This window comes from Toxorhynchites rutilus, chromosome 1 (assembly GCF_029784135.1).
Source record: "Toxorhynchites rutilus septentrionalis strain SRP chromosome 1, ASM2978413v1, whole genome shotgun sequence".
In the NCBI taxonomy this organism is placed as follows: domain Eukaryota; kingdom Metazoa; phylum Arthropoda; class Insecta; order Diptera; family Culicidae; genus Toxorhynchites; species Toxorhynchites rutilus.
In genome coordinates, this window is record NC_073744.1 from 50,564,058 (window position 1) to 50,586,870 (window position 22,813).

The 22,813-nt window shown below is 41.0% G+C and overlaps 1 protein-coding gene across 9 annotated transcripts in view; it reads right to left on the reverse strand.

Annotated features, from left to right (window-relative positions):
• LOC129769812 (alpha-1,6-mannosyl-glycoprotein 2-beta-N-acetylglucosaminyltransferase) overlaps positions 1–22,813 on the reverse strand; it is a 210,435-nt gene that overhangs the window by 74,897 nt on the left and 112,725 nt on the right. For all 9 annotated transcript variants that reach the window (XM_055772795.1, XM_055772403.1, XM_055772636.1 and 6 more), the window contains one exon: positions 1,445–2,038. In XM_055772795.1, the coding sequence (XP_055628770.1) occupies positions 1,445–1,451 (7 nt within the window). In that variant the 5' untranslated portion in view covers positions 1,452–2,038. The remainder of the gene's footprint in view (positions 1–1,444; positions 2,039–22,813) is intronic.

Here is a 22,813-nt window from a genome sequence, read left to right on the forward strand (position 1 = left end):
AAAACCTCCGCATGCCAAATTTCGTTTCATTTATTTGATTAGTTCTCGAGTAATGCAGAAATTTGTGTTTAATTTGTATGGCAGCCCTAAAACCATTTTTATTGCACCTCAAAACCTACAGATGCCTAATTTGGTTGCATTTGCTTGATTAATTCTCAAATAATGTAGAAATGAACGTGAAAAAACCCTGGTAAAACTTGGCAGGTGAAGGGAAACGGTAGCATGAACAACATTTCATGCAGCATATGACCCATGCGGTCGTTTGAGATGCCTAATGTTTCAGCTATCTCGCGCACCGTCAGTCGGCGGTCTGCCAATACGGGATCGTGTTTTTTGTCACGTTATCTTCCATGGTAGCCGTTTTCGAGGCACCTGGGCGTGGCTCATCAAAAACCGACGTGCACCCACGTTGAAACTCGTTATACCAATTTTTGACGGTCTCCATCGGAGGAGACGAGTCATTGTATACATCATCCAAGCGCTCTTTGATTTCGCTGCGCGATTTCCCTTCTAAGAACACGAATCGAATCACCGACCGATATTGCTTTTTTTTTCCATTTTTCTAAAATCCGCGGACACACTCGCTTCCACCCACGGTCGAAACAAAACTACGAGTCCGATTCGGTTGAAATTTTGACAGTAGCCGTTTACGAGAACGTAGTACACGATCTCATTTGCGATACTGTCACCATCGGGCGATGAGGCTAAGTACTTATCGGACCGCCCTCGTATACTAATTCTACCTGAACATCAACTATTTTTCTCGCTTCACAATAACGCGGAATCCGAAAATCAATGAATCAATGAATCCTGATTGGAGGTCTGAATTATAATTAGAAAAACTTCGCGCTGCGGAATACATGAGAAATCGATTTTTACGAGTCTCACATCCGAATTAATCGCATTTCAATCAATTCCTGTAAATGTTACAAAGCGAATTCCAGAGCACGTAAACTAAAAGCCGATAGTTTTAAGTAAGTGTTCTCAATGAATGTAAAGTTATTCGTATGATCTCGACATTTTAGCTCACAGCGTATACTTTTATCGTTTCTTGTCATCTTCTTTCTCTCTGATTGCACATGTTGTTGCAAAGTAAAATTGTACGGTTCAGCTCCTATTTTCCAGCTGTTAAACATTCCATTTAACGTCTTAGGATGTTTCCGGTTCATGTCTAGTTGTCAGTTTCCTACCAAGCCACTATATATCTGAAATGTATTATCAATGAATTATTTTTATCTTCTTCGGGACTTCTCCAGTTCTTTATCTTCTCGGAAAACTACCTCCATTCTATCGAGGGGAAGAAAGCCGCAAAAATATCAAAATACAGCCCACACGGCGTGAACCACTCGCGAACAATGCGAAGGGGAAATATATACGATTTAATTTCGACATATTTATCGCACCACTAGACTTAAAATCCCAAAAGCATATAAACCCCGCTTACCTCTCATTATATAACCAATCCTAGCGTCGTACCGTCTGGTGCTTTTCTCGCCGTTATCGACGCGGTCGTTTCCGTTTCCGCCCTTTTGCCCACGCTTTGGTTGGGGTCGCTGTTCGGGGCCGCTAAAACTATAATATTGAAGCTGGTTTCACTCCTCCTCGGGGTTGAATTTTGAGTACGCCACCGCGAATGTTGCCACTTCAATGCTCTTGCACCGGATAAAACAATGCTTTCAATTACACTCGCACGATATTATATACACAAAGAGCCCAAACAGCTCAGTTTAATCTTCTAGGGCCCTCGAATAGAAGCTGGTTTGTTTATGCATCGTTCATTTGGGCAGCCTTAGCCGTGGGGGCAGTAGCATTAATTGGGGTGAGGGCATCACGAAACATCATGCCTCAGTCTGCACCGGAATCGGATGATGTGTCCCGGCAGATGATGGTATTATGCTGCTGCTGCTAGTGCTAGGTTCCGGGACGGAAATGTCGTTGTCGGAGTCGTTGTCTTCGATACTGTTGAGGCGCCTCGTTTCCAGCGTTTGGCCACAACCACTAACAGCTGCATGCTGCGTTGCCAAGAAATGACCACCATCTGGAAGGAAAAAAAAACCGGGTTAGATTTGATACCGAAATGAACTAAACTAAATCTCGTTTTCCGGACAACCCATGGTTGCGCGATACATATTTCAATACGCCCCTTCAAAATGTTCAGTGTATGTAGTTACAAACGCGAATTGTATAATCCAATGTTAATTGAGTGTTTTCCAGGTTTCACCATGGAATCCAATTATGTTCGGTTGATATGGAGCATATAAAATTTCACGCAAGTTTGCAAATTGTTGGCCAAACTGGGGTTGCAGTTCGCCCTGGACCATGAAGCTGCACAATTAACGTTAATTGAAATTTTCCCGCTTGTTCCACTCGCTACATGGTATTTTCACGTCCAGTGCAAGGCTAGTTCCGAATTGTTTGGCCCCATTTCAATTTAAAACGGTGTGAGGATGCTATCACGGAAATCTTGGACCATAAAAACTAGGGGAAATCGTTATGCTTTCCAATGTTATATATTTTCAGTAGACTCGTGTATGTTCGTTCTTGAAGGATCTTGTTTGCCGGTGAGTTTGACAAGAGCTGTGTTATCGTATTATTCAGTAGATCCAATTATAAAACAAATTGAGTGGAATTGTTTTTGTAAACACGGTCAAATCCATTTGATGAAAAAGTTGAAAAGATGAAAACTGTAGAACTAGAATTAATTTCGTTGTTGTGTTGCAGGGTTCAATGTTACATTAATTTTAATTTTATTTGAACCAACATCAGCACATGGACAGGCTATTGGCTCCAACTAAATTATATGTTCAATTATATTTCAGGGTCCTGAAACAGTGGCCAGAATCCGGACTCTTTTGATGTATCATCGGTGCTGATAAAATCCCACTCATTGCTATTAATTGACGATGAGTTAGCGCTCAACTTCCGAGTCGATAAGTCGATTTTATCAGACGAGAAGATTTTGGAAGTCGTTCACAGACTATTTGATACGTTGTTGGTTTCTTTCATCTACGCTATCCGCGACGGCACTTTCCGTGATGCCGCGTCGCGAAAATACGTTTCGCGTCGACTACTCGCAATTTCCGAAATTGCTTTCTCATGACGAGATCCATAAGTTCGTTGGAAAAGAACTCGGACTTACACGTGAGAATGTTCTGCAACTTCAGCCAAGCAGACGGCTTGCATGTACCTTCGTCAAGGTCAACAACCTCCAACTTGCTGAACAAATAGTGGAGCAGCACGACAACAAGCACGAGTTCGTGTTTGAAGGGAAATCATACAAACTACGAGTTACGATGGAGGACGGTGCGGTAGAGGTAAATTTGCTTGAGCTACCCGAGAGCGTCACCAATGATCAGATTGCTGATTTTCTCACCGAGTACGGCGAAGTCGTCAGTATTCGTGACCTACTGTGGGATGACCGATACAGCGACTTCGGTGGTATTAAAACCGGGGTTCGTATTGTTCGGATGGTGATCACGAAAAACATTCCTTCTCTCGTGACAATCCAGGGAGAAGAGACTGCGGTGAAATATAAGGGGCAACGGCAAACGTGCCTACACTGCCATGAGTTTGTACACATTGGCATTCCATGTGTACAAAACAAGAAACTGCTGGTGCAGAAGCTCGCAGCAGACCAATCATACGCTAGCGTAACGAAGGGCAACCCGACAAAACCTCAACACACCAAACCAACGAATCTTCGTAAACCATCGTCAGCTTCATCAAAACGTTTGACAAAGAGTCCGCTCACTGTCGGTCACTACGACAACACGCGTCTGAAGCCAAATTTCTCTGAAATGAGTGGGACAAAAACCGCAGTACAACAACAAAATAACACGATGCCACCCCCCGCTACACCTTCAACAACGATACCATCCGCAACACAAGCTGTAATCCAGCTATCGCCCATCTCATTCCCGAACGCCACCACGTCGCATCGTAGACCCGATGGCAACGAAACAGACAATTCACAAGCTTCCCAAGGCTCGAATGGCAGCCGACGCTCGCGTAGACAACCACCAGGCAAGAAAATGCGTCACTACGGAGAAGACGTCATCTTCACCGAACACATACAAGCTAGAATCTCCGACGAAGAAATCCAATAAAATGGAGTACGTCAGTTGTAACATCGGGACGATCAATATAAATACCATCACCAACCAAACCAAGCTAAACGCCCTTCGCACGTTTGTTCGCACAATGGAGTTGGATATTGTGTTTTTGCAGGAGGTAGAGAACGAGCAGTTAGTCTTGCCTGGCTACAACGTTGTCTGTAATGTCGACCACTCAAGGAGAGGAACGGCAATCGCTTTAAAACAACACATCAAATTCTCACATGTAGAGAAGAGTCTAGACGGAAGATTACTCGCCCTCCGTGTCCACAACACAACGCTCTGTAATGTGTATGCCCCATCAGGTTCCGTTCTCCGTGCTGAAAGAGAGCGGTTCTTCAACAACAGCATTGCCTATTACCTTCGTCATCGGACCGACCACGTCGTCTTAGGTGGCGATTTCAACTGCGTGATTCGTCAATGCGATGCGACGGGGCAAAACTCGAGTCCCGCTCTTCTAGCCACCGTTCAGCAGTTACATCTGCATGATGTGTGGCAACGACTTCGTTCACGAGAGATCGAGTATACTTACATCACACACAACTCTTCGTCTAGGCTCGATCGTTTCTACGTGAGCAACGGTCTCCGAGAACAGCTGAGATCAACAGCTGTACATGTGTGCTGTTTTTCGGATCATAAGGCCGTCACCATGAGAATTTGCCTTCCTCTCCCCGACAGAGCACATGGTCGTGGATTTTGGTCTCTCCGTCCGCATCTACTGACCGCTGAAAATATTAACGAGTTCCAAATACGGTGGCAGTTTTGGACTCGTCAACGACGAAACTATCGGTCGTGGATGGAATGGTGGCTATCGTGCGCAAAGCCTAAAATAAAGTCTTTTTTCCGATGGAAGTCCAAAACAGCATTCGATAACTTCCATCGTGAACAACATCGTCTCTTTCAGTTACTACGGAATGCGTACGATGGCTACCAAAACAACCCTGCCATGCTCACCACCATCAATCGAATAAAAGCAAAGATGCTGACACACCAGCGAGCGTTCTCCGAAATGTTCGTGCGAATCAACGAAACCTTCGTTGCTGGTGAGCCGCTATCGACTTATCAGCTGGGCGAGCGAGTGCGACGAAAAACAACCATCGAGCGTCTGCGAAATGAGAGAGATGAAATCATCGATGATTCTGCTGCTATACAGAACCATATGGTCGAGTATTTCAGTAATCTATACGCGCCCGGCAATGTAGAAGAGGGAGAATGGGGACCTTTCCAGTGTGAGAGAATCATTCCCGAGCAGGATGATGCAAACGAAGCTTGTATGTATGAAATCACTACGGCAGAAATACTTTTTGCTATCCGCACAAGCGCATCGAAAAAGTCTCCAGGACCCGACGGACTGCCAAAAGAGTTTTTTCTGCGAACTTTCGATGTGATACATCGTGAGCTTAACCTGGTTATGAATGACGCTATCAGGTCAAATTTTCCATCCCATTTCGTCGATGGGGTGATCGTGCTGGTGAAGAAACGAGATTCGGGGGACAGCGCACGTTCCTACCGCCCAATTAGTCTAGTCAACTATGACTACAAAATTTTGTCGCGTGTTTTGAAGCAGCGACTTGAAAATGTGCTTCGAGCTCATAGTGTTTTGACTCGCTCACAAAAATGCTCGAACGGCGAGCACAACATTTTCCAAGCAACGTTAGCATTGAAGGACAGAATTGCACAGCTGAAGGCGGGCAGACAAAAAGGCAAGCTGATCTCGTTTGATCTCGATCATGCTTTCGATCGTGTGGATCATCGCTTTTTATTTACTACGATGCGAGATTTGGGTTTCAACCCAGAACTGGTGAATTTGCTTTCCCGTGTAGCAGCAGCCTCTTCCTCTCGCTTGCTCATCAACGGGCACCTCTCCGCTCCAATCCAAATCCAACGTTCTGTCCGACAAGGGGACCCTCTCTCGATGCATCTCTTCGTGCTCTATCTTCACCCACTTCTTCTGCGATTAGAGCAAGTGTGTGGGGCAGATTTAATTATCGCTTACGCAGATGACATCAGTGCCATTGTATCGAGTGCCGAAAAGCTTGATGCGATGCGAGGCTTGTTCCAGCGTTTTGAGAGAATAGCAGGGGCACGCTTGAATGAAGATAAAACCACCGCAATTGACGTCGGATGTGTGAATGATCCAATCACTGCACCGTGGCTTCGCACGGGAGGTTCCATCAAAATTCTTGGGATAATCTTCACCAACTCGGTCCGAGGTATGGTGAAAACAAATTGGGACATACTCGTGACCAATTTTTCGCGTCTAGTATGGTTGCACTCTTCAAGAAGCTTATCACTACACCAGAAGGTAACACTGTTGAACGTTTTTATCTCATCACGGACATGGTACATGGCAGCAAATCTGTCTCCAATGGCAGCACACGTGGCAAAACTGACAACCATTATGCGACGCTTTCTTTTCCGTGGTGCGTGTGCAACCATCCCAATGGAGCAGCTAGCGCGAAGACAGGAGGATGGCGGTCTCAACCTTCAATTGCCAGCGATGAAGTGTAAGGCGCTGTTAATCAATCGGCACCTACACGAAATGAGCTCCCTTCCCTATTACAATTCCTTCCTCTCCCAAACAACCGTCCCCCCCTCAGACCTTCCTTGCTTAAAGCTTATCCTAAATCATCATCCAAATTTCCCCTTCCAAATCCGAGAGCAGCCTTCCGCCAATCTCATCCATCGTTTCTTCATAGAACGTACAGCAAAACCGAAAGTGGAAATAGCAAATCCTGCAATTAACTGGCCCCGTGTGTGGAAGAATATTGCTGTTCGGAAGTTATTGCCTTCACAACGTAGTCTTCTTTACATGTGGGTAAACGAAAAATTCTCGCACCGGCGTCTGATGTTCGTTATGAGGAGAACGGACGATGAAACTTGCTTACACTGTTCTTCGAGTGTGGAAACAATACAGCACAAATTTTTTGGCTGTCGGAGAGTACGAGATGCTTTCAATGTGCTACAACAAAAGCTGCTAGTGGTATCTGGTAGACAACGCGCACTCCATTTAGAGGATCTCCTTCGACCGTCGTTGGAGGGGTTTGAAACAAATGAACGAATTTTGATAATGAAACTGTTATTGACATATATCACCTTCATTGATAGTAGTAATGGTAGGATTGATATAGATGAGTTGAAATTTAGTTTTGAAGTCGAGAATGAATCAACCATGTAAATAAATTTTTACCAAACAAAAAAGACAAATAAACGTATTTATAAAAAAAAAAAAAAAAAAAAAAAATCGTACGTAATACCGACTTTAGACGAATCTCGGGGCAAAACATTAACAAGTCAAGAAATAATTTTGAATACTCTGAGCAAGGTTCCGATCGCAGCAGATCACGAGGCCCTTCGTGCCCACCGGAAATAGCCGATCATGCACTTACAACATTGTGCTCGGGAATCGTCATTTGAGTTTGAAAGAGCTAGCCAGTGAATTAAGTAACTCTTACAAGACCGTTCGTCATACTTTGATTGATGTTTTGGGCATGAGAAAAGTCACAGCACGACTAGTGTCAAAATAGTTCAATTTACTTCAAAACTCTCATCGCAGTCAAGCTCATTGTGAACGAATTTTTGGCCAATATGACTGAACAAGCGTCGTACTCTCCAGATATGATTTTTCTATCTGCCAAACTCAAATTACCACTTCGTGGGACTCGTTTTGACAGCATTGAAGACATATAATCGAATTCGCTGTGCGAGCTGAAGGCGGTTCCTGAATACAGCTATAAAAGTGTTTTGATGACTGGATTGTTATTTGGAAAACCTTTGACGAAACCAACTTTGACGAAGACAGTTTTTTTTCCAGAGTATAACTATTGAGCTCTGGATACAAATTGCCCTAAATTCATTTCTTGGACCAGCGCGTGGCCGAGTGGTTAGCGTCACACCTAACATGCAGGGGGTTCGGGTTCGATTCCCGTTCTGGTCGGGGTAATTTTTCGTCGAAGGAATTTCCTCCGACTTGCACTGTGGTCACGCGTATTCTAGAGCTTGCTCAGAGCTCATAATGCATTCAAGGCGTGTTATTTGGCATAGAAATCTCAACTAAGTACTAATAAAAATGGCGCAAGTAATACTCTACGTTGAGACGGCGAAGTTCCTCTAGGAACGTTAGTGCCATTTAAGAAGAAGAAGAAGAAGGAGAAGACCAGCGTGCATTGTTATGTATAATTTGCCGATAGCATTCCTACGGTATTCCAAAAGGTTTTGAGGGAGACCCATACTATATAACATGATATATTTTTTCGATATTAGCATCCGTCTTCAATGTAGAAGGACGACCCGAGCGTGAATCTACTAAATTCTAAATTCTCGGCCATTGTTGTGACGCTTGAGTCATTCAAAACAATTTATCATGTCGTTAGGTACGAAGGTGACCCCGTTGGCTTCGTACCACTCCAGGACATCTTTTGAATAGTTGCATGAAGCTAGATCCGGCCAGAAGCTCGTAGGGCCCTCGTGTTGCTTCAACAGAGGAAGCAGATGCTTCTGTAGACAATCCTTGAGGTAGATCTGCCCGTTTACAGTCTCGGTAGTCACGAACGACGCACTCCGTTCGCATGATGAGACAATGAGGCTTCGTCAATATCTGGGTATACAGATTCCGGAGCCCGTGACTTTCCCACCGTATTTTGCCGTTCGTCACAATTTGGAGCCTTCTGCACATTGTACGTATGCAGTCCCTCACGATCCTTGGTTCTCTGAACGAAAGACTTGGACAGATTCAACTTTTTAGTCACATTTGACCTAAGCATTGGGATTCCGTTTAAACGCTTTCACGGCACGCTTGTGATCCTGATCACGTTTGATCACACCACTCACTATTAACTGCACGATTCCGAGCTGTTTTCCGACGTCCCGATGAGAGAGTTGAGGATATTCCAGGTGCTCAGAAAAATCAATGCGACGTTGTTTTTCGAGTGACGTCATTTTTTTCAATTTTCGTGAAACTGACAGCGATAACAATACAAAAATATCAAATGTTATGTAAACAATACACTCTAAACTGCTTCTACCCAAGTATTCGAGAGAAAATACCCAATGGTTAATTTTCTACAGCTTTTTTTTTTGTGATGCAATTTTATGTGGAACACCCTTTAGATTCATGCTCGTGGGAAAAGTAGCATATTTCACTAAAAAATCTTTTAATATTTTCTTTTTGGTTCTCACAAATTAGTTAGAGGGTGTAATAAAGTGTTGCCAATGAATGGAAAATTCGGAATTGTACGATTTTTTTTATGAAAAAAGCGAAATTGAAATCCAGGCGGAGAATAGTGCTTATGGTCCCGGCATTGTAACAGCTAATTACGGAAAATTTTGGTTTCGTCGACTTCGTTCAGGTATTTCTTAAAAATGGGCCTCGGACAGATAGGCTTGTCGTCCAGAATGTTGATAAAATCACAGAAATGAGCGAACTCGATCGACATGCCGATAAATAACTAAAATAAATTATCGAACAAAACGATGCATATTTGACCTAAATCGGATTGGATAGTGGCCTATATCCGTCTAGATGTCAGTACAGGCCGGGAATATATCACCGGTTTATTTACTTATTTATTGTCATCAATCAAAATTGTAGACCGATACATTCTTAATACTACTTAAAACTAAAAAAACTAAAGAGAGCTGGCTGGGTAATTTATCCGTTTTATTCAAAAGAGGATTTTAACAAGTTGCATAATCAAATTTTTTTTTTATTTATTTATTTATTTCGTCAAACCAGCGTAGACTAAGTATTCTGCCTAAATATTACAGTGAAATTTAACTATATCTTATCCTATTCAGATAGTCTTTAAGCATTGACCTTGACATGGTTACATCAATTATTTCACAGTGTTCGTTACAGAGGTTCAATGTACGATTAGTAGGACTATATTTGGCATAATTCGTTCTTCGGTAATCTATGTAGAAAATGTTAGGGGTTTCTCAGGTACCTAATCGGTTTCCTAATATTTCTTCTGAGTCCACTCGTTGTGATATGATGTCAATAATAAATAGAATCATGGCAGAGTTCCGCCGTTCTTTTAGGCTTTTTATATTGATTAGCATACAGCGTGCTTCATTTGGAGGGCGATGATATGAAAACCAGCCTACACCCAAAGTTAATTTTTAGCACATTTTAGCACATGTTAGCACATCCCGATTTATTACATTAAATGAGCTGAAAGATAACATAGAATGTTCTACTCCCCAATACATGTATATAATTTGTATAATATATATGCTAGAGCCAATATGAGGGAGCGAAACAGGAGACACATTTCAATGAAAGCATATGAAAGCTTTTCGTATAGTTTGCCAAATACACGGCCCGGACAGAGAAAGATATATTCTCGTTCATGTTCTTCTTTATCGTCTTAGAAAACACCTTCCAACATAATTTTATGATGAGGTGTAATATTATCACGTTTCTTCATAACAGCACTGGCAGCTATATGGATAGCGTGGTCGTGTAAAGTAACTTTGCATTCCAGCCGGCCTTGGTTCGATCCCCATTGACGTCGTATGGATTTTTTTGTTGCACAATCCCAAATGAAAAGAGAAAAGAAAACAGAAAGAGATGTCTGCTCGCATACATACAAACCATTTTTAAGCTTTTAAAATAGCTCATTATTTGCGCATTTGACTCTCATGCACAGGAAACGGCATCTTTTCTGCCAAAGATGACATGTTTTCTGCCAACGCTAGTTTGGGTGTAGTTTACGAAGCGCAAATAATAAAAATTGTTTTTGTACAGATTCAATTCAATTCGTGTGAAGTTATGTAGGGGGACTATACAATACCACAGTATTCGAGAATTGATCTGACGTATGTAATATACAATGTTTTTATTGTGCACGGATCGTGGAGATGGTAACTAAAGCTAAAGCCAAATTTAACAACAACTCGGAGGGCAATAAAATGTTGATCAATCAGTCGTTACACGACGTTCAAAAGCGATGTCAAAGATCCTGAAGGTCGGAAGATGGGATCCATATGATGTGACCGACAGACAACAAGAAACCTGGAAACCTGCCATGTACAAATGAAAGCAATTTATGCATCGGATCGTGATCAGAAATTGGAAGTGGATATATTTCAGGAATTCTGAACTGAAAAGATCATATGTTGAGCCTGGCCAACCGGTAGCAAGACCAGAAGGCTTTGGAAAAAAGACAGTGTTGTGTTTTTTCTGGGATCAACGAGATATAACTTGGTACGATGTTTGGAACGAGTGAAACGCGACGAATCTGAAAACAAAATCTTCCATTCACAACACACCATCGACCCTGTGAAGCGATTTCGCTCACAAACTTCGCGTCGAGCAAAACCGATATGTGTTGTTGGTTGTTGGCTGCTCGCTGGTTGAAGCACCGGAATGCATATAACGAATGTGTGTAAACATAGAAGTGCTTTCCGTTTTCATATTTTTTTTGGTGTGAATTATAGAATTGTAATGTAATGTTTAAGCAAATGAAAAAAAAACCCGGAGAAATTCCGATTCGTTTGCGTGCATTAGAATGATTTCAAAAAAACGTGACAAATGAGTCAAAACGTCAAACGTCAAATGTCAAACCCTTTTTTCAAACTTGTCCCAGTGTTCTTCTAATTCACCGAATTCAATCCTGAATTGAGAATCAGGCAGAATATCGAAATACGTCTACACGGCTACAATTACCTTCCCGTTTGGTGAAAATAGTTTCACAAGCATGAGATGTAAGAATAGTCAAAAGTTAGCTGAACCTAGTATTTGGGGTGAATGAAGCAACAATTCACTGTTTTTCGTGATGAAATTTTTGAGTTCCGCGAGGTATTAAAAAAAGGTTACAATAATAATCTAAGTTTATTGCGATACTAGTTTGGAGGGAATCGACGAATAAAACTGCTTTTGCAAAATAAAACTGATGCTGACAACTTCTTTATCGTTTTCTGAAGCTCCTCTAGCTTTGAACAACTGATAATATATGAATGAATGGATAGATCTACATGAAACTTAAGACGCGTTCAAAAATGCGACGTAGTACGACCAGTAGGACTACTTCTCACTGAACGACAAAACATATTGTTCAACTTCATATTCTTCTAAATTCAAAGAAGTGGCCACAAATAGCTCCGTTTGCGTTTGTGGTACATTTCGAAGAGAGCTACTCATCAAGAGAACGTAAATCGAGCGGTTATTCCCACTTCCTCCATTCTGTTGAAATTTTACAGGTGAATTTCCTCCTACTCTATAACCACCAGAAATGACGCTGCTTTCTGTTGTGTCCTTAGAGGTAGCATTCCGTTTTCCCATTCTCATCCGGTTTGAATGCCGTGTGATATACTGACTCTGGGAGAGTTATGATTTCCCACATTCCGGAACGAACCCACACTGGCAGACCGCACTGTTTTGCCTCCAAGCGATGGTCACTAGTGGAATGCGATAGGTACTATTCCCGGTGTTTTTCCGTGCGGGTGGCTGCGGCTCCAGGCAGGTATTTGCCCAGCCTTGTTTGATATTAGTCGGAAGACTGCCAAGCCACAAACTACGCAAAGTGGTGAATACGATTGGTCATTGGGCGGCAGTTGATGATGTTTAATCGTATGAATATCATATCAAACATATGAACTTTCCAATTAATGGGCTCTTGCGGGGATTACGCGTTAAAAAGTGTACAATTAATCGGTCACTCCGGAAAAGCGATTGACAGACTCGAACGTTGATTGCTTTCTCTTACAAAACATGTCAACGATTAAGTCTGTATGTATGTTAGATATGGTTTGAAAATTTGTTACTGGCAGCGAAAATTTTGAATTAAACTTTCTCTTTGAAGTCATGGTATGTTGTTATCGAGAAGTTTTATTCCGAGTAGTTAAACAATCCCAAACTTGGACGTCTATTAAAAACATCCTAGGACTTCTGTTTTACGTCGGAGATCACATTCAAGGTATATCCATCTGGGGAGCATATCATACGTTTTTCCCTTAAAATGGATGAAGGGTGGAATAACGAATGTCGTCGTGCCAGCACAAGGCAGAAGTTTGGAAAACTAGAAAGACGTTCAGGCTTATGCTTCTGTTGCTAGCGGTTTGTAGTTATCCTCCATTTATCCTCCGTGCTGTTGTAAGGTTTTGGAGGATAACTACAGATTCATGAAGGATGAGAGTTTGGTATGTCGTAGATGAGTGTTTGGCATTTCAAATTATAGATTTTTTGCCCCTCTTTCCAACAATGTATAGAAAGTATCGTATTTTCCACACTTTCCCGGAAAAATTACAAAAACGCATCGAGCAAACGGAGGACAACTACAGAATCAAAAAGGATGTGAGTTTCGTATGTCGTAGATAAGTTTTTGGCATCTCAACTTATAGATTTCTTATAGGAATAGGATTTTTTTATAGGATAGGAAAGTAGTTATGTAGTTATCCTCCGTTTGCCCGATGCGTTTTTGTAATTTTTCCGGGAAAGTATAGAAAATTACGGTACTTTCTATACATTGTTGGAAAGAGGAGCAAAAAATGTACAATTTGACATGCCAAACACTTATCTACGATATACGAAACTCTCATCCTTCATGAATCTGTAGTTATCCTCCGTTTGCTCGATGCGTTTTTGTAATTTTTCCGGGAAAGTATAGAAAAATACGGTACTTTCTATACATTGTTGGAAAGAGGAGCAAAAAATCTACAATTTGACATCTACGACATACCAAACTCTCATCCTCCATTAATCTGTAGTTATCCTCCAAAACCTTACAACAGCACGGAGGATAAATGGAGGATAACTACAAACCGCTACATTTCTCGTGCAAAAAATCCTCACTTGCCAAGTTTGGTTCTATTTGCTAGATTAGTTCTCGAGTTATGCAGCAATTTGTGTTTCGTTTGTATGGCAGCCACCCCCATAGAGAGGAAGTGAAGAGTGTCGATCCATTAGATAAACATTCATTTTCCCCTAAAACCTCCACATGCCAAAGCCCTGGCCGGGTAAGGGAGTAAAAAGTGCCCCCAAACCAAATCACCAGCTATATGGCAAATATTGTATAGGATATTAAATAAGACATATTGACGGTTTATTCGAACCCCTATGTGGTTTGACCTAGGATCTATAGTGAAAAACGTACTTTTTCGTTTATTTCACTCCATCCTCAGAAGCTTCGAGATAAAAATTTGAAAAAAATACCGAAGGCGGCCGAAAAAAATCATGTAGTTTATGGACCCGATACTGTAACGATTCGCATAGCACAGCATTGGTTTGATCGATTTCGTTCTGGTGTAGTGGCTGTCGAAGATACACCCCGTACTGGTAGGCCAATCGTCGCGGAAACCGATAAAATCGTTGAAATCATCCAAGTAGACCGGCATGTGAGCACTCGCTCGATTGGCCAGGAACTGGGTATAGACCATAAAACCGTTTGGAACCATTTGCAGAAGATTGGATTCCAAAAAAAGCTGGATGTATGGGTGCCACACGAGTTGACGCAAAAAATCGTTATACCGAATCAACGCCTGCGATGCACTGCTGAAACGGAACGAACTCGACCCATTTTTGAAGAAGATGGTGACTGGTGATGAAAAGTGGATCACGTACGACAACCTAAAGCAAAAAAAAGTCGTGGTCGAAGCGCGGTGAGCCGGCCCAAACCATCGCCAAGCCTGGATTGACGACCAGAAAGCTTTTGTGTGTGTTTGGTGGGATTGGAAGGGAATCATCCACTATGAGCCAGACCCTCAACTTGGTTCTCTACTGTGAGCAGCATGACCGTTTGAAGCAGGCGATTGACCAGAAGCGGCCAGAAATGATCAATAGAAATGGTGTTGTTTTCCACCAGGACAACGCTCGGCCTCACACAACTTTGATGACCCGCCAGAAGCTACGGGAGCTCGGATGGGATGTCCTATTGCACCCACCGTATAGTCCGGACCTGGCTCCAAGTGATTATCATCTATTCCGGTCCATGCAAAACGCTCTTGGTGATACTAAGTTGGCCTCAAAAGAGGCTTGCGAAAACTGGCTGTCTGAGTTTTTTGTAAATAAGGGGGGGGGGGGCGCTTTATAAGGGGGGATAATGGAGTTGCCTTCTAAATGGCAACAAGTTTGCGAACAAAACGTCGCATATTTGACTTAAATTGGATAATTTTAAGTACGTTGAATAAAGCGTCAAATTTCGATCAGAAATACGACATTTCTTTTTCCCCAATCCTATATTTTGATTAGAATTTGTTTCCAATTTAACAAAGATTTACGTATAGTGGTGCCATGTTGGACTCACCAAAATTAATGTATGAATCAACACTATTGGTGATGAAACTTATGTGAATTTTCTCACCAGAAGTTCGAGCGTCTTTTTCGGATAACTAAACGTTAACGGTGGTAAAGGTAGTAGCAATTGAGCAAACATGTTCATATGCAATCGATCATGGCGAACATTGGTCCTTTATGAAGAGTCAACGGGCACTGTTAGGCCTTGGCAACCGATGGCGTGGTAATCATTTAGCAACGTGGGTTTCTGTACGAAAAGAAAAAAACGTTCATATGGGTGTTGTACTGGTCGGAATTAGTTTATCTCGAAACAGATTATCATCTCTGTCCACGCTAATAACCTTTTGTTTATACCGAGTACTAGTCGTCCGTGTTGCACATAACATACTGCATACGAGATGAACATGTTCACGCTGTTTTCGCAGTTTTCACCTCAAGCAACGACAGTGTGTAGAGTAGAAGATGCAAATGACAACGTATACCACACCACCACCACCACTCAGCACACGGTGTGTTGGTGTGTTGACATGGAAAAAATGCACGATAAATACAGTACGGTACCGCGACTTAAGGCTGATTTAGACGATGCCAGTCAGCGCTCTAGTTGAAGTATCCAGTGAACAGAGAACAGACACTCTGTTCAAGTTACTTGTACCAGTATCGAACAAGTAATTGGCCTCTAACTTGAACAGAGTGTCTGTTCTCTATTCACTGGATACTTCAACTAGAGCGCTGGCTGGCATCGTCTAAATCAGCCTTTATGAGAAAGGCCTTTCAGCCATCTTGGATTTTTTCTGCAGTGTGTGTAAACAATCAGCAATATTTTGCAATATTTTTTTTTTTTGCTTTGCGTGTGTGGAATTGTTTTGGTGTCAATAAGAGCATTGAAAAATTTTAAGGTAAGTATTTTACGGTTAAAGCTAGGTTTGTAAAATACTCTATTATATTTTATGTTTCAACTCAAGAGATCAAACCGACTCTCGGTGTCGGTAGGTGAAGGAAATATTTTTCCCGCGTTTTCATGACGATGGGTGTTGCGTCTAAAATTTTGGGCAAAAAAGCCTATTTATCTGTTCTATATGAAATAAGCCTCAATTGATATCAGAGTCCTTCACAATCATTATTTAGTGTGCACACATCAATTTATAAATTGAATTTATTTAACACCCGCTATTATTAGCTATTTGAACAAGTAATAATATTGAATAAAGCGTGGCGGAGATGTTTGGTTACATCAAATTTTGTTTTTAATGTGTTTGTAATTTTATACGAATATAAAGTACCATAATTATTCGGCAGTGTGTTTAGAGCACATTCTATGAATTAAAAGTAAAATGCTGTATAGCGTTTTTCGAATAATTCCGCTGCTAGATATTCGATAAAAATAACATAAATATTGATAATAGCATTTGTTGTGCTAATTACGTAATACAAGGAACGTTGGGAAATGTTACACAAGTTATTACACTTTTTCAGTAATTGGGGTGAGAAGCAATGAAACGCATAATATTTGTTCAGGGTATACATATCACATTATTTCTGTCACAGCGGAAATATCTAAAACAATTGGAATATATGCTTATGATTGATATAATTACAATAGTTACATTGAGAAAAGGATTAATTTTAATCATTTTGTTCGAATAATGTGTCTTCTGAAAAACGGTTTTTAACAGCTGAAAACATGAATGAAATACCCGTTTCTTGAAATACCGTAATACTTAAACATGCACAGTCAATCCCAAAATTGAGTATACACATGCTTCTTGACGATACTCTCCATTTATTTGGTACAAAATATTATGAATACGTTTCTTCTTTTGGTGCATATTAATAACACACACATTTAACTAACTATGCGCGCAAGAAAATTTCGCGAAAAGTTTTTTGCTAATTATTTATTCCAAAAAGTTGAAAACAATCTCTGTTCAAAGCATCGTAAAATTGAGTGTACAACTTAAATTTCTCCGAATAAATTAACCTTCTTAGTAAGATCTTTGCGAATTAGCGTACTTTTTTCCGTCAGTTTGTGACGTCAACACCAAACCACAGTGTTAGTTTTTGTTTTTTGTAGATGTTTGAAAAAGTGGCCAATCATGCCGAAACTTAACGAAACCGAAAATTCAAATGTCTAAACAAATCGCAACTCTAAACTACTAAAAATTCATCTTCAATAATTTAGTTCAACGGAATTCAATAGTTCATATATAATCGAAATATTTGTGCATATACCATAATAGCACGTAAAGTAAGGCTAACCTTTCTTTACTGCTGACAACCAGATGACGTTGTTGGTGTTGGTTTTAGGCGTCATGATGACCATTTAACTGAGCGCTCTGCAATGTCGGGTCGATTGCTGTAGTGTGCGTAGTAGGTGTGCGACGAGAAGTCCACAGATGACTCGAGATGGTGATGGTCGATGACGAATGATCACTTCCGGTTGGTTAGGTGTTTACAGTAGGATGATATTATCGATACGTCACAATGTTGGCTACTGACGATGATCACGTGGACAATGACAAACTTCCTTGTGTAGGATTTCTGGTCCTCTGGATAGGCGATGACTTTCTGCTTCTTTGTATACGCACGCAGCGAATTTCTGCTCCTTTGAATAGGCGACGAATGTCTGCAACCTTGAATACGGGGTGACCCGATAAACAACCGTCGAAAGAGTTGTCCACTGACTCAGAGCTTTTGGCTGGGCCCCTACAGACAAACACGACGAATCAACAAGCAGCTGATTACCAAACGATTGTGTCCACTGACTCAGAGATGATGGCTTTGATCCCCTACGGACGATACTCCAAAACACGTGGTGAAAACGGTGACCGTCGAGCGTTGGTTCGTTGGAAATCGCTCAGCGAAATATGTAAGCGTCACGTACGCTAGATTGCGCTCAGGCTGCGCAAGTGGTCTTGATAACGTGGTCAGTCACTTACACGTGGGAATCTATCTGGTTATTCCAGAGAAAAGGTAGAACCAAAAGAAAAAAAACCTTCGTTTGAGGTTATAGCCTTCAAACGAACACAACAGATCACCATGGTTGTATGATTAAATTGACCCATTTACAACCTACCTGAGTTTGTTCGATTAATCGCGATTCATCTCTTTACCAAAGAGAACTAAATGATGTGTAGCACACTTTTCTAAATTGAAATGGTATTCACATTCTACTGTACGTAAATGATTACTTTGACTTACTTTTCACGTCTGCTAATCCTAGCACACTCGTTGATTTATAATTGAAAATATTATGAGCAAATATTCTCCAACTCTGACTGTTCCACTTGGAGGTCACTTTGTAAAGAGACTTGATATGTCGTAATGTGGCACTGAAAGTAACCTTTTGCTCGCTACTTTGCCCAGCTAGCTCACCTGTTCTTTTCTCAGGGTCGGCTTCCGATCTCGGGAGGACTCACATAAAGACGCACGAATTTTGAAAGAACCGTTCTCGTTGGTGGCAGGCGAAATGTTGGTTTCGGTTCGTCCAGTACCTGTCCAGGCCGGTCTTCCCTAGGTCCAGGTCTCTCGTGTTGGAAAATTCCGTGATTCAGCCAAACTCCACAATGGCGGTATTTGGGTCGGATATCCTGACGATGTGGTTTCCACACTTTCTAGGCCATTAGCAGTAGGTCCAGAACAAGTGTGGCCAGAGATTAAATTCCGGGGTCACACCTGAGAGCAGCGGAGTGTGTACCGGAACGTTCCTAGAGCACAAGGCTATCAGCGGATGTCTTCCTGTTGTACTCCTTTTTTACCACACCACTATTCACTTGCTTCTTATTTTTCTCAAACTTTTCCGTCTATTTCGCTCTCTATCTCTGGTATTAATGATCGAGCCCATCCTTTATGCTTTCCTTCAAACCTCCTTTCTCTCCCCTTCCCGATTTCTCCCTCCTCCCCCTTTCTATTCCTTCCTTCCTTCCTTCCTGTTCCGGTCACTGTCACTTTTAATTTATAATTTATAATTTATAATTAGAATTATAATCTCGCCCAGGCGTTACGCCGTCCTTGTGACACAGTGGGCTTACCATAGTGGGGTTAGTAGTACAATCTCAATTTCAATTTAATTCTAACTACAATAATAATAAACACCAGTCCAAAAACAGATTTTATACAAAGAAAAACAAAATCCACCACGGTGACGCCTAATTGTTCCGTATTTCAACGGTAACAGCACAAAGAGCTTCAAATCGTACCGCGAAACAATAGGTATTAAAGGTTCATTTCACACAAATATATCTGCGTGTGAATGTTGCGCTACAAAAAGATGCGTCTCGCGCGACAAAATCGTAACGCATAACAGTGTCTTGGCTAAACTTTCCGTACGATCATTGAAATGTTGCAAGAGGAAAGAAATAGATATTGTTACACGTATAATGATAATAAGTAAGACTTGTCGAGGAAAGACGTAGTAGCTGCTGTCAGAAGAATCCACTCTACAGTAAAAAAACATAAATAAGTGGAACGAAGGAACGAAGGAACAAAAAAATCTCCTGGGTAGAGGACGCAAACGGATCCTATCTTCTGACGATGAACGAGAAATTGTGCGAACATTGCGAAAGAACCCTAAAACAAACAGTCCTAAATCGACTACCGAAGTAGCCGGCCCCGTTGGAAGACCTGTCAGTACAGATACTGTCCAGAGAGTAGCATACAGGAACAATCTGAGAGGTCGTGTTGGCCGTGAAAAGTATTTCATCTCAAAGGTGGATATGAAAAAACCATTACAGTTTGCTAAGGCAAGGCATGTTGGTGTACAGCAAAAACATGGAACTTGAACATCGTGTGCATATGAGTAAGTGGTTTTTCGGAAAACTGACCAACACTATAACGTACCAAAACATTCCAATTTTCAAAAGGTGCTTCGAAGTTAAAGACGATCTTAACGAATTTCAGGATTGAAAATTACTTGACAACGAATAAAAGTACATCATTTTTTGTTGTTGCCGTTGTTATATTATTCTCACAAAGTGTCCTCAAATATTTCGCAAGCTTTTCTCGATTCTTCAATAAGTAAATGCTTTATTCCCAACAAAAAAAGGAAACTCTTACGAGCACAATCCGTTCCAGCGGATATAATGCTATTCGCAACTTTGCTTCATATCGCTCGGAAGAGAACAGATAGCGAACCTTCCTGTAAGCTGGGAAAATGAAATCTGCAAGGGAAACCCCTACATTATTATTTTAATGCACTGATAATACACGGAAAATTCGGACAACAGATTGCTCACGGTTGTTGTTGGAAGTTTGTTAAGTTCTTTAAAATTGATAGTTGGTTTACATTGTTACGTCACCGTGCCCAGATTTTTCCGTACACGGAAGGAACATCAGGTGGATTAGTGCTGCAACTCTTTTTGGTCGTTCATCACAAGAGTGAGCGCGGGATTCGCATTTGTTAGCACCCCCCCATTCAGAGCCACAAAGTGGCTCAGGCGTGAAGGATTTTATTTTTCTTTTTCTTGTAGAGAAGATTATTTTCAATTCCACACTGCTCTACCATCCATCTTTTCCGCTTACAGCGGTATTCGTTTTATTTTATTTTTTTGCACAATTCCATCGTCACTTGTTTCGCTATTATATATTCATGGAAATCATCCTCGTTCTCTTTCCTGCTCCTCAGATATGCTCCCCAGCATCATTCCTCGCGTAATGAAATTGAAAGAGAAGAGAGTGTCCGGGAGGACAAGCGCGGATCCGGAAAATCTTGAAGGAGGAAAAACTAACTTCCACTAAGTGCATCCTCGCTTTTATGTGTCATACACACAACCCGCCAGGACACACCACAAAGGAACACGTCGCGAAAACGAAGCGGCGCTATAAATGGGAGAAACATATAAGTTTTATGGTTTTTCTCTTTTATTTCTTGTACACGGCACGGCGCGTAGATGCTGTGAGCTGGGAAACTGTCTCATGCTTCTTCATCTGGTGAGTGCTTTCGGCGACGAAGCTTTTTTTTTGCGATACGGTGGGGTTGAAGTTGTATAGTGGAAAAACGATGAGTGTAGTCGAGCAAACCTGATCACTTCATTTGCGAGCTAGTCGGGACTTTAATCAGTTTGAAGGTTGAATTAAAATTTGAATTCTGAAACGAAAAGTTACGTTTAAGAACGTTCCTTTACTCAACCAATTCATTGCGTTAGAATTTTTGAATGCGTCTTTTGGCTTTTCGATGTTCCGCTGTAGTTTTTGACGTAGGACTTCTTCTTATATTTCTAAACGCATTGTTCCATAAGAGCAATTCCAAATGAAATCGACAAATGACAAAACATGAGTATTTTTGATTCGAATGAAAGTGTGTATTCTGTTTGGGTTAGAGGAAATATGAGTTTTCCACAGTAATTGGGAATTTTTTTACTCAAGCGTAACTTTTGAAAAGAGCGTATCGATTTGAGTAAGAGAAATCTTTGATAATTTATATCTCAAAAACTATGAGTCGTACCGAAATAGTGTCTTAGAAAGAGTTATAGAGTATTGATGATTGAATATGAAAAAAAAATGTACATTGAGAAAAAAAATAGTACTCTTTTTTTTATTTACAAAATAAAAATTCAATTTGCAATATCCAAAATATATATTTTTTTTAATTTTTTCATACAAAATAAAAGTCATGTAGAAAATTCAAAAAATGGGCCCAAGATGTTAAAACTATTTTTGACGAACTTTGTGGAACATCGAATTTTTAGGAATTTTCGAAACTTCGAATTTTGGTATGTTAACAATCATTTTTAGCCACAAATTATGAATCCTGATGTGATTTAAAACAAAAAAGGTTATTATCAATCTCCTTCTAAATGTAGCAATTCTCGAAATATTTAAAAAAATATTTCTAATTTATTGTCTTTTTTATAGTAAAGTTTCTCAAAAATAATTCTGGAATATATCGCCAGTGCGATTGTGTTTAGATGGGTTTACTCGGTTACCTTGTCAGGTTTCTCACAGTTAACTCTTCGCTGTCGCGACTACAAAGTACGTGCGATAAACAATAACAACACATGTTTTCTTTATCAGGATACCTAAAGATAATCTCTACTGCGTTTTGTGACAAGTAGAATTTTCGGAATTTCGTAAGGGTATTTTTTGGAAATGTCCAATAAAGATATTTTCTTCAAATATCATTTCGCCGAATAGTTGAGAGTTCACGTTTTTAGAATCACATCACTTACCACAGTGAATCCTGATTCCTATCTCCCCCCCACTAACAACTATCCCTTCCATGATAAACGCTAGGGAACCACGCTATAGGGGCGACCCTTCTGGCCTTCAGGCGGCGAATATCATACTAATATTCCTTCCCTTCCCTGGTGACTGTAAGGACGTGGCCGGCGTCGTTATTGACTATTTAAAGCTCGAATCACCGAAAATTGCACAACAAGAATGATTTGCTAGTTCCAAGCGTCATTCTGTGTGTTCTTTGTGCAATTTGGTTTGTTCAGGTTAATCACGGAGAGCAACTACGAATTGTACA